This window comes from Anas platyrhynchos, chromosome 1 (assembly GCF_047663525.1).
Source record: "Anas platyrhynchos isolate ZD024472 breed Pekin duck chromosome 1, IASCAAS_PekinDuck_T2T, whole genome shotgun sequence".
In the NCBI taxonomy this organism is placed as follows: domain Eukaryota; kingdom Metazoa; phylum Chordata; class Aves; order Anseriformes; family Anatidae; genus Anas; species Anas platyrhynchos.
Genome location: NC_092587.1, coordinates 138,782,323 through 138,795,390, shown reverse-complemented (window position 1 = coordinate 138,795,390; position 13,068 = coordinate 138,782,323). Strand labels below are relative to the sequence as shown.

Below are 13,068 nucleotides of genomic sequence, written 5' to 3'. Positions count from 1 at the left end.
AGCTTTTCTCTTAAACTTTTCCTTCCAAAGTTATTTGCACTGTTTTGTAATCGTGGCAATGCACAAGTGTGGGACTTTTCCAATTGGATAAGTGATCATAAAGAGTGGTGAACTTGGGCAAGGAGGAACACTTAAATTAAGGAAGCAGGTGGCACTCCTCCCTCTGGCCCTCAGACCTAACAGGTGAGCACAGTGTTGAGCATAGGTGAGCAACACAATGCTATTTACAGTAAATAAGAGGACAGTTCAGAGCCTTTAGAGCCCTTAACAAGCTTTAGGCCAGATTCCTCAGTCCCATCCTGTATCACCAGAGGAGCAGCAGCACAGAGTTGGGTACAGCTCCTTCATCCCCCAAAAGCTTTCAGTTCCAAGAATTGGCACAAATAGGAAGTCCCAAGTGATGCTGTCTCACTCAGTACTTGGTAGCCTCAGTGGTGGAGCACCACATCCCTTTGTGGCCTGTACCCTACATGCTGGCGAGAACAAAGCTGGTGCAGCTCTGATTTCCCACCAGCTTTTGGGAAAGAACACTGACCGCTTGATATAAAATAAATGCTCTGTGCTGGGTATTTTCAACTAGTTAATGTTTGTGTGACTCTGTTCCAGTGAACCCAGTTCCCCCCTGAGTCAGAAATAGATTGCAAAACATGGCCAGGATAATTTCCAGTTCTATTTACACAACTTATTCATCTACAATTCAGCCTGAGACTTTGCTCATTAATACCTTATTCTAACCTGTTACATGATCTAGCTGGGTTAACTGTGCCACATCTGAACACCTCATCCTAGAAGCATCAGTATAAAAGTGGTTGAAAAACACACTATTGTCATGGTCTTTTGAAGTTCATACATTCATCTGATACCAGCTCTTTTCCAAGCTTTGTGTGAGGCATTAAAAGTATATGTTGCTATGTGTCTGTCCATATGCATTTAGATATTTTCAATCCTGTTAAAATTATTTTAAATGGATATTTCTTCCATCAATTATAGATGCTACAGTTTATCTTTTCTCTGTAAAAAAAAAAAAAAGTATACCAGTAATGCTTTGCCAAGCTTATTGCAAATGGAAAAATGAACACATAATGCACATACAAGCAAGCAGAAAAAAAATTACTAAGGTATCCAACAAATCCTGCTGCTGTAGGCAATGGTACGTTATGCTGATGAGTGCCTATAAATAAAAATAAACAATGTGAAACAAAACAATGGGGTGGAGAAGCCTCAGTGGTGATTAAGAATTTATTTTTCCCATGGCAGAAACCCACTGGGTACAAAAATATGGGCTTGAGGTTTGCAGAAATTAGTTCATGCTGTTGAGCAGGATCTGCAACTAGGGAATACACACAGCTGTAAAATACAACTGTGGACACCATCACTGCTTAGAGTGGTCTCTGGAAATAACTGCTTCAGTTTGCTCTTTTTTGTTCCTCCCGCAATCAGTACAAATTATGATCAGGATTTGTAATAGTATTGTGTAAAATATCTCTACAGTCTGTAAGTTCCTGATGAAGATTAAAGCTTAATCTCTCATCCAGGCCCCTGCTCATCACATCATCTCCTTTCCCATCTCCTCCCAGGCTTTAAGAAATGCTACATCAAGTTCCTTCAATTTACTCAAAATGCCCCAAAAGAGAACGTTTTACTGGGCTCCACTTGGGTAGTACAGCCTTCTCTTTGCAGGTCTCTGCTCCCTTCCCTTCAGCCACCACAGATGTCAGCTGCTTTTTTCCTCAGTGCCTGCTGATCTCTCCTGATTCTGTCTGCCACCTACATACATAAAGACATTAGCCTGTCCCTGGGTACTTCATCCTTCCACTGAGACCCGGACTTCTGTAAGTGAGGTGTCAGCTGAAAGCTTGTACTCTGGAGGGTGTATATTCAGGCTTCTTCTACCCAGAGAAAGGATTAATTTGATTCCACTTATTTCATCACGCCGCACAGCCTGCTTCACCTTATCTGCCAACCTTGCATGCCACCCTAATGTAGTTTCTGCCTCTCATCTTTCAGTGATACTGCCACCTTTCACTGCTAGTCACTGCATCTGTAAATCAAACCAAAAAGGTAGTCAAGGAAGTGGCAATGTTTCTGTAAATGCCGTAACATACCGTTATGTCCTATGAAATTGCATGACAGCGTATATTTTCTGCAAATGTCCAATGAAACATTTGGAAACACGGTTTTGAAATGCATCTCTTTGTTAATAGACTGAGGGACTAGCATGCCAAACACAAGGAAGGAGCAGATGGAGAGAAGAGATCTACAAAAACTGAAATCAAGCTTCTGGTCCACAGATATTCTTGAGACCAATTCTCACAAATTGTATTGATTCCTTCTGAAGTTTTGGATAAACCACCAAAGCTCTCAATAAAGTTACAGCAATATATGCTAATGCTTTGTGACAACCTGAAGGTGCTGTTGTGAAGTATGAATACTTAATGTCTGCAACACATTAAGAAGTATTTGTATACAAGCATGACTTCTGAATGATTTAAGCACTGATTTAAATGACTTGGACTAATGTACACAAGCTCTCTCAGGGATTAAAGAAGCACAACAATGGCAGGGTATCCTGTGCAAGTTTACTCAGGTTTGCTTGAATGTATCGTTAAGGCAAAATCCTCCAGGAGTGAACATGAGTGTGGTTCAGCAGCTCCAGGGAAACTTACTTCAGGTACAAATATGGATTTAGAAAAGTAGCTGAACTGATTACAGACATGACTACACATGACAAACAGGGACAGTTTCTTTGATAAAACTTTGTTTTACTCTTCATGAGCCTTAGGAGATAATTTTATCACCTGGCTCAGAAATGTCACTGCTTGTGCACTGGAAGTTCTCCCCAAAATTTCTCCCCAAAATGCCAAGCTTTGTTCTTGAACTTCATTATAAATTGGAGAGAGAACAGTATTTGGTCATTTCCCTCCCACTTCATATGATCCTAATTTAACCTAAAGATTTCTTTCTTGTCTTCTCCAGAGTTCCTGGGCCTCCGTGCCTCCCATGGATTCCTTTCTTCCTGATGCTGGCCCCACCTGAACCCCCTCATCCCTCGCTTTCATGGCTGTCTCACTGCCTGTGCTCCCATCGCTTTCAAGGGCTGGTTGTTTCCACAGAGTGTTTCCAACTGAATTTATCAAAGCAGATGAAAACAGTGGAGTACCAAATCACTAATGAATTCCCCGCTGAATCAGCATGGATCTAAACAGGCAAAATTGATGATCTTATTCAGAATCAATTTCAATCAAACCCCGTCTCTCCCACCTCTGAATAATTACTGCTCCTGCACCATGAAGCAATTGGTTCTCACGTAACTCCATTTGGAGGCTGAGAAGCATGAAATGCTCTGAGATATTTTATACATGGAAAAACTGATTTGTTTTACTCTTGCAGGAACTCTCCTTCACCAATAGGCTCTGCTGGAATGGTACATTGTAGATCTGAAACTTCAACACCCTTTTTACACTGGGAAAGCCTACTTTCACAATCCACTTTTTACTTCTAGAAAACACCACAGTGGCTTGTTTGGATGTTAAGTATTATATTTTTAAAGACATGAAAGGAAAGGGCTGCTATTGAATACCTTTCAAGATTCTTGGAAAACTTCAGCTTTAATGCAGTTTGAAAACACTTAACTAGGGCCAGAAAACTACCATAAGGTTTGGTTTACTATTAGATAGTGTCTAAATTACTTCAGGTTCATTTAGTTCTCTGTTTAATATTCCATAAATTTTAAGGAGTACTTTACAATGAAATTTCTTCTTCCTCAGAAATCTTTCATTCTACTACACAAAAAATAGAAAGAAGAAGCATTTTGCTTGAACCCCACTGCTGCTGTTTAGGAGTTCATCAATCCCAATTTTTTAAATACCACGTAAACATTTTCCATCATCTGCAGCAATATAAATGCAAATAGCAGGCTTAAATAACAGCAAGAAAAGCTGTCTCTGTAGTTAGTCGTGCACTATTTTACATCAAAATTACTATTCAAGTATATTACTCCACAAAATAGATCTCCTCTTAAAATTATAAAATGGAAATTACTTTTGGTTGAAATCCTAATCTAGACTCAAGCCCCCTGATTGTCACCTGCTGTGCCCTGGTGCAAGCGTGCATGGCTGTGCAAGAGGTACACTACCTGGTAGCAGCTTCCATCTTCTTTATTCTTTATTTTTGTGTAAATGGCTTTCCAACATGTAAGGCAACAAGAGACCTGGCCCTAAGTGTTATCAGTGCTTCAAGCAAAATTCATTGACCACACTATGCCCTATGCCTCAGTTTTTTTAAATAATAAATATTAATAATTCAAAACTGCAAGCACAACAAAAATGATATTGTTGAGTGTTCTCACTGCATCTAAAAGTTGCTATTTCTTATATTAATTAATAAGCACACCAAAAAAAAAAAAAAAGAAAGAATGAGTATTATGTTGCTATCAACTGATGATATGATGATATGGATGAACCCAGGGTAGCTGGCAGAACTGGGAAGATGAAAAGATCTTGAAAATAAAGAAAAGTATGAAGAATAAGAAAAATTTGGAAGCTGCATCCTAATATTGCTGACCACCAAGTAAGAACAGAGTTTGACAACTAACCTTGATGTATTTGAGCTAAATTAGTACACACAAGATCCCCCTGGTGCACAGTGTATGTTCCCATCACAAACACTACAGAACTAGCGCTCTTCCCACAGGAATTGTATTCATCACCCTTTAAAGATATTTTTCAAAACTTGGCACCTAGTCATCACACTCATGTTTCAGAAATATCCCACTATTCAAAACAGTACCAAAAAAAGTATCCAGGAAAGCTGAAGATGCACAGGAGAACGCTGCCAGCTTTGCTATTCTCATATTTCCCAATTTAAACTGAGTGATAATTCTACCACAGCAGCCAAGATACTCATTCTCAGAAGAAAATCCCACTTGCAAGAGCAGTTGCTACGATTATCAGTGCCTTAAAAGCCCAAAGTAGATGTAAGTGGCATGAGCCTCTGTTCCCAGTAGTGCCTGGTGGGAAGCCGCTGCCTTGGCCAACAGCAGAGGGCTGAACTGGGAACTTCTGGAGCTAAAAACCCATGCAGCAACTGCCTTGAGTAGAAGGGTCTTTTTATAAAGGGTTTGGTATTATTTTTGTTCAAAGGAGGCTCTTCCCACATGCCTGACAGCCACAGGGGGTTGAAGCTTGAATGAGCTTGTGTGATAGCTACCCTCCTGATCGATACCTCGGGGCTGAACTTTTGGTCCCACCAAACTGAAAACGTAAATTGCCACAGCATGAACTACGAAGAAGTATTTTTAGCAGGGGACTGTAACAAATCATAACCTCGGTGGATTGGCCCAGAAGGAGCAATGTCCAAAACACATGCTCACCAGCTGATTATGCCAGTAGTCTTGATCACAAGAGGGAACAACAAGTGAGAACAGGATTGCCTTAGAGCTCTCTCATGCTGATTTAGTTGTAAATTAGGCTGTATCTGAGCCTTATTTAAAACAAACAATTTATGCAGCAAAACTGAAAGTGCACAGAGAGCTACAAATGAATCCTGAAACTACCAACAGAAACAGGAGAAACAGAATTGATCCATAGCAGTGGTGGTCAATTTTCAAAGGAAAACATTTTTACAGGCCACCTATTCTTTTCAGTCAGTTCTTCCACAAAGAAAAGGGTTTAATTTAGGCACTGATACCATAGACAGAACAAATATTTTATGAAAAATCAAGGTCCTGTTCTTCCTTTACCCTAGAGCTCGTCTTTATATATATAAACCGATTTACTGATGTTTTCAAGGGAGTTTTCAGTCCTAAACTGGTATGTGTGCAAAAATTGTTTTATTCAAAAAAGAAGTATCCTGTGCTTGTCTCCAGTAGCTATGGTTTACTGGGATAAGCTGGAAGACTGCAGAGAGGAATGCTATTTAAAGTGTGCTATCTGAAATAAAATATGATGCAAAAGCAGTCAAAAGAAGACACAGCTATGTGTGAAAATCTCTTTGTTGTCAATTGCTGATCCATACATGAGTCATGCATAAAGGCTCTCTCAGGTTTCATCTCAGCACCAGCTCTGACTCTTGAAACCGTTTCCAGAGATACCGTCTACTGAGGCATGCTTCCATCACCACACTACCTTCAGCAGTGCTACATGGGAGAAAATAGGGCAGAGTTTTCCTTTCCCCATTGCTTTTCTGCAACACAAGAGGTGACACTGGCTGTGCTGTCTGCATGCTACTCCGGCTCCTCCTTCCCTTACCCCTGCAGCTCTTGGGCTTGTTGGCTTTCACACATGGGCAAAGCTGGCCAAAAAGCTGCAATGGGAGCAGGGAAGCAAACAGGCAGCTCAGCAGCAGCTGCTAGAGCCCTCCTCAGCGCAGCAAGCCTCGGTGATAGCACATCAGGAACAGCTCAGAGGACAGAGCCTGAAAGCTTGGTGTTGGAGAGGCATGTCTGCAGCACCAGCATTGACACGGAGGTGACTGTCCCAGTTGCAGTTTTCCAGACCCACAACCTCAGACACAGCACAGTGCAACTCCATGTGTGAAGAAGCAGAGTTACTAAGCAAGGCAGTTATCAAATAAAACACAAACATATCCAAATCTGTGTGTTTTGTGGCCCAGAACATTTTTGCTATTAAAATTCTCCTGCTCCACAATCAAATGAAACCAGGAAAGCATGAAAAACCCTTTTGCTACATTAAGGGTGTTTATAACCAAGCCTGCTAGCTAGCTTGCCAGACCTCAGTCATCACACATGTAAGGCACAAACTGTACCACCAGTTTCCATGCTGGTGCTGCTGGTCTTCACGGGTGGAGTGCTGAGTGAAAACAACATGGCATTTCCCCTCGTCCTTCTCCCATACCTGCTGGGTAAGACGCATCGGCTCAGCACCACTGCCAGTCTCAGGCACCACAAGAGCAATGCTCAGGCTCAGAGCCTGAACTCCAGGCAGTGCTGTGCTGTCTCCACTCTCCTAGCACTGCCTTCCAACATGAGCCTGTGGTTTCCAGCTCAGGCTGAATTGCTGGATCTGATATAGCACAGAATTGTTCTGTCACTACACCTGTAAGTTACAGCATCTGATGTGGACAATAAATGGACTACGGTTTATTTGCTTACTCTTTTTTTTTTCTTTTTCTGGTACCCTGAGCTAGGGCTCTAAATCAATGACAGGGAACTCATGCACATGGTTCATATACAAGCAAATTCAATTACTAAGACAAAACAGAAAAAGATCAACCCAAAGTGGTAGGCTTAGAGACAAACAAAAAGTAATCGCTTTTTCCAGTTTTATACCAGAAACCTTTTCAACCTTTTCAACCTTTTTGGAAAAAAGTATACACTATGACAGTCATCAAAGACTGTGAGGAGATGTAAAAGGGGCTGGCAGTTTTTAGACATTCTACCTTCCTTTAAAAATGCATGTCAGCCCTAAATCACGTGAGATTTGAAATATTTTGTAATAGAAACCTTGCCTTTCTGCATGGAAAGCCTGAAGCCTCACTGAAAAGATGAAAACAATAACTTCCTTTAACTCACACAAGTGAGACTCTAAGCCTCCCTTACTTGTGCACTACGCCTTCCGTCTGTGTGTCTCTCCCAGGACATCCAGCCCAAGTCCCAGCTCTACAGGAAGAAGCAAGCAAGTGCTAAACTGACATTATTTCCATCAGACTCAACAGTCTTCAAGACTCATAGAAGAAGAGGTTTGGTGCCTCTTTACCGCTCCTTGAAGAGGTCCAAGTGAAGGCTGCAGAGCTTTCAGATACAGCCTTCCTTGGAAAATATGTTAAAAACCCTGTCATGACCACCTGTCCTACTACAAACATGGATGCCTGTACAGGTTGGTATACAGTGGGCATGATCCAGAACCGTGGAAGCTTTGTTTCTGCTTCAGGGCTATGGTCTCTGAAAGCCCTGGTACCCTTTGTCCAAAGTGGTTTAGATGGATTTTCACTGAGCTGCTCATCCTGAAAGCAATAGGACCTCTGACCTGTTCTGAGCAATATTCTCTACCTTGGATTTGAAAGTGTTTACCACATGAGAAATTAAGAGTAGACATCCTACACCCACTGAATCTGCATTTTCTATCTAATCTTTGTTTCAAAAGAACATTTCTGATCTACCTAATGCCTGTTCTGGTCATACACTGGCACTACTTCTCTGTAGTATCAGTGACTGTAATGAAGCTCTGTTGACTTCACAAGCTGAAGCCTGGAATGGGACCGTACTTCATTATTTATCTTAAATGCATTTAAATAGCAAATATTCACAGTGAGTATAAGTAGGTGCACTTTTATGAAGTATACAGAGTTCCCTGTCACATCTGGGATTCCAAGGGACAAAGCAGCACGCTCTTTCAGCTCTGGTGCACTGCTCGTATCTTCAGTTCATACATGGTCAATATTAAACCACCAGAAAAGTCATATCAGTGCACAGTATTTGCTTAGGAAGGTCCAGAAAGAAAATAAAATGTCGTAAGTCAGAAGTGAGATAAAATGGTTGATATATGGTATGATCAGGGGAGTATAAAAATGACATGATCTGGGTATAAGAAAACCACCTTTTCATTAGTTGAGGTTCTACACTTCTTTTGACAATGCTGACCAACTGATCTCTATATATAAGTACAATCAGGCATGGGGTCATATAGGGTATGTAGTGAATTATATAAATCATTTAAATGGATGAGATCCGCCAGATGGTTTTCCTTGGGAGATCTGAACTTTAATGCATACATCTGTGTTACCTGCTTAAAGCTAAAATCTCTATTGCTTTCAGTGTGATACTCTTTTTTTTTTTTTCTTCCATTTGTTTTCTTCTTATTATAACTATTTATTTTTACAGGAAAGGGAATTCATTCTTCTTGTTAGATTAGTCCTAAGCAGTGCTGCCAACTGTGATGAAGTCTTGGTTTCATAACAGAGTGGACAAAAATGAATTGATTGCTTCAAAAAATATTTCACAGATGTGAGTGTCGATAATTAGGTGGAGTTCTGCATTACATCTATCATAGCAGACAGAATCATTAGAATCATAAAATACAGCTTAAAATTACTTTTAAGATATTGGTATTTAATAAACAGGTAGTAGTTTTGTCTCTGTGAACTCCTCTAATTTATAGCTGATAGAAAAAAAACAGTCTTACTCAACAGAACCGACTGAAAAAGCCTCATTGGGAACATTTTAGCCAGAAAATATGTTCTGCTGGAACTGACATGGCTCACTGATATCACATATTGTTGAATACCTTGAATTTTTCTTTCAAAGGAGAAAAAATAGTATTCATTGCACAAAATAATACTCAAGGCAAGGAAATAGGATGGAGTATAATCAGCACTGACCATGCCAATACTGTGCTTCAGAAGCCCGTCTGAAAGTTTCTCTAGGATTCATAATTTTATGTTGGCCTTCAACAGCAGCAGATGTCAATGCCACACACAGCGGTACTGCTATGTTGGCCAATTAATTAGCATGGCAGGACTAATCCTTTATCTGCTTTCTCCCATTCTAAATGTGTCTGCTGGAAGGGAAGTGAGAAAAAATATGCTGGATTCCCTTGTGTAGGTATTTAAACAAATTAAATTACATTTGATTTAAGCAAATAAATGCCTTTGTAGAGCTGAGCCTTTATTTCCAAACTAGCTGCACTAGAATTGTTTTCTTGTTCTTAACAGTTTCTTGTCAAACAGATCATACTCTCTTAAATTTCTGCATACCTAAATATATTCTTCTATGTAGGACCTTGAATATAAAAATGCCAAAGTTTGCCCACAAAAAGGAGATGTGGTTGGTGATGTTTTTACACAAGATTTGTTTGTTAATTTCATACAGTTAGTTTTTGTAATAAAAGAAACAAGCGACTATATATAGATAAAAGAATCCTACCCGGCTGCCTTCAAACTTTGAGCGATCGTTGTTTGCCTTTGCTGTTTTTTCCGCAAGTTTCTTCTGCCTTTGAGGGCCTTTTCCAAAGAAAATGTAGTTGACAAAGGCGTATTCAAGTAAGGCCAAGAAGACAAATACAAAGCAGCCCATAAGATACATGTCAATGGCTTTAACATATGGAATTTTAGGCAAAGTCTCTCGCAGATGAGTGTTGATCGTTGTCATAGTCAGCACAGTTGTAATTCCTAGACAAAGAAATAAAAGAGCACACATCTTACAAACCTAAGCGGATCATGCTTCAATTTTATTTTCCTCTTTGGCAAGTTTCCCTTGTTAGTGTGAAGAAGCTTAAAAATTTGTAAAAGAAGTCTCTCAGGTGACATCACTGCAATTGAAAACAAAATTAAAGCTTGAAGCATTATTATTCTGTTACAATATTTCCTTCATACAACTGGGGGGAATAGCTAACAAGGGTGCGTGTCACCACCACAGTGAATTAATGTTGCTTCAGAGAAGCCAGTGTAGCTGTACTGAGGATCTCTTCCAGGAAGACCAAATCGACCTGTGACAGAAAGGCACATTTTCTGCAAAGCATTAAAAGATGTGCTCTTCCAGCACTGCACAGCCATCAACACCACAGAGATTATTTTTTTTTTCAAACAGTAATGAAACTAATTAGGGGTCTGGATAGATAAAATCATGTGAACACATTAAGGAAGAGCAACTCTATAGATGGTGAAATTTATCATCCAGTTTTAAATTTTTAATAGTTAAACAGTTGGATGAAGTTAGCCCTGTAGAGCCCCTCTGTAGAAGATGGAGAAAGAAAAGCAGCTTTCTAGAGCAGTTCATCCCATCTGTTTGAGACACCTATTTCAGGATAAGACAATGTAGCCAGTTCATGAATTGGGATTTGAGATGACTATCAGATCAGTAGTCTAACTTTCACATGACTAGACAGAAGTGAGAAAAGTAGTGAGCTGCAGACAGATATGCATATTTGAGGGAAAAAAAAAAAAAAAGCCAAGAAGGGAGAGCTGCATTTCTATAGTAATCTACTGGACATTAATAAAGTACCTACTATATATATATCAGATATGTCAAACCCTCATTTATTTATCTGAGAATGGACATAACACCTGAATATACATTACAAAGCATTGTTTTGAAAACCTGGTAAGAAAAGCAAATTTATTGTCAGTCTGCTTGAGTTCACATTAAACTGCAGGGTCTGATCTCTGCTGGAAATTTTATGGGAATCACAAATCACAGATGGTTGAAAACACTGATTTGTGTGACAAGTCTACACTGGTAAAAGAGGCAAACCATTCTAACAGGTCTCCTTCCATTACGATTTTTTCTGATTTCATAATTATACCATCAGTTTATAGGTAGTCAATAGAATGCTGGCAGAACAAAAATAAAGAACAAAAAAATTGCCTGCATATTATAAAACACAGTTTCTTTTACCTGAAGAGACAGAAATAGAGACAATATAACACAAAATCAAGCTGTCCGTGTAAGCAGTGCCACTCCAGGGAACTGCAGAAGTAGCCTATGAGGTTCCATAACAGATTTTTTGTATATTTAGTAGGTCAGTGTCATGCAGTTTTCAGTGCTTTTCCTCTAAACTGTGAAACAAGTGTGTGTTGATGTCAGGTGTTTCATGGCTTGAAATACAATGGAGAACACAGCACAAGCATATTTTAAAAATGCTTTGTGTGTAACTCACTCAACTCTGCAGTAAAATGAGGAAAATAATTGGCACAACAGAATTATTTTTAAAGAAATGTTGAAAAGGTCTGTAGAAAACCTCATTGCCAGAACATGAACAAGGATGAGAGGGCTGGAGGACATTACACTATCACATATTTGCAGCCCATGGGATTACCTGCTCCTTGTAGGATTACCTGCTACCCATAAGGAATTCTGAAAATCACCTAAAATAAATATGAATCTTGTATGAGAAATTCCACAAAATTCTCTTTTAATACACCCTTGGCATCTCAGTAGCACCCCACAGATGCTTACCAAAGCCTAGTTGAATAAGGGAAGGGTTCATCAACCCAGATTGGGTTATAATACCCCTAGTTTTGGTGTCTGTTCACAGGCTGTAATCCAGAAGACTAAGCACACTGAATAGAAAGGTGGCCACCACTAACCTAAAGGAAACACAGCCACTGGGAGGTCCTGGCGCCCTGCGGGCAAATACCACGCTCATGTAGGACCAAAATCTCTCTTCTGAAGGTCAATAAAGTGTTTTAAAGCACAGCTGGAAGGGCATCAGCTGACACCTATCATATCAAAATGTGATAATCTTGTGATTACAGCCTTTGCAAAGAGAGAACTCCAAGTTTAGTCTTCACCCTCTTTGCCGAGGGAACTTCTTGGTTCAATACAGGCTGGAGAACAGGCAGAGCATGCAGCAAGGGACCAGGGACTGGAGCAAAACATAGAAGTGGATGAACTATAATCAGGCTCTTTCAGAGAATATAGATTTCCTGCAGAGGCTGTGTAAAATCTTGTCACCTTGTCTATAAGGATTGCACAGGGAATCCTTTCTCTAACAAACACCTGGGTAAGCTGGCCTATTTCTCCTCTGTAACAGGCTTTTCAGGGCTAGTTACCTAAGTCCAAAGATGCAATACTGCCTTTAAACTCTAATATCATTTGTTATCAGCTTCAGGCTCATAAGAGTGGCTACACAAAGGAACACAAGATTAGGCCCATGGTACTGAACTTTATTATACAAATACCAGATGATACAAGACATAATCACCAAGGCACTAATTGTGTTCTCAGAAAAACCTTTTATATGGATTGTCATTCTCTCAAAAGGACTTTCTATCAATTGGAAATAGAACATCTGGGCTCTTGAGCTTGCTTTGAATGTATTCTCTGACTTTGGTTCAAATATTTGTGTTATCACAGTATGGTACTTGACAAATCAGGACCCCTTGTGCTACACAGAAATAGGTCACATGAGGCAGTCCTGTCCCCTAAACACAAAAAAAAAAAGTGTGAGCCCATTACAGGAGGACATGCAATGTTATCAGGTTTGGTAACTTCTGTCTAACCGTTTATTCGTTGCAGTCTTGACTGGCATTTAAAATCTAGATGCTGACTGGTATGTTTGAAGTATCGTTCTCATTTGGTTATAATTTCTCCATGGTGGGTCTTTGGTATCA

At 39.8% G+C, this 13,068-nt stretch overlaps 1 protein-coding gene across 3 annotated transcripts in view; it reads right to left on the bottom strand.

The window, feature by feature from the left end:
- Window positions 1-13,068, bottom strand: part of GABRB3 (gamma-aminobutyric acid type A receptor subunit beta3) — a 115,040-nt gene that overhangs the window by 4,510 nt on the left and 97,462 nt on the right. For all 3 annotated transcript variants that reach the window (XM_072030577.1, XM_072030571.1, XM_027446784.3), the window contains exon 8: window positions 9,881-10,125. In XM_072030577.1, coding sequence (XP_071886678.1) covers window positions 9,881-10,125 — 245 coding nt within the window. The remainder of the gene's footprint in view (window positions 1-9,880; window positions 10,126-13,068) is intronic.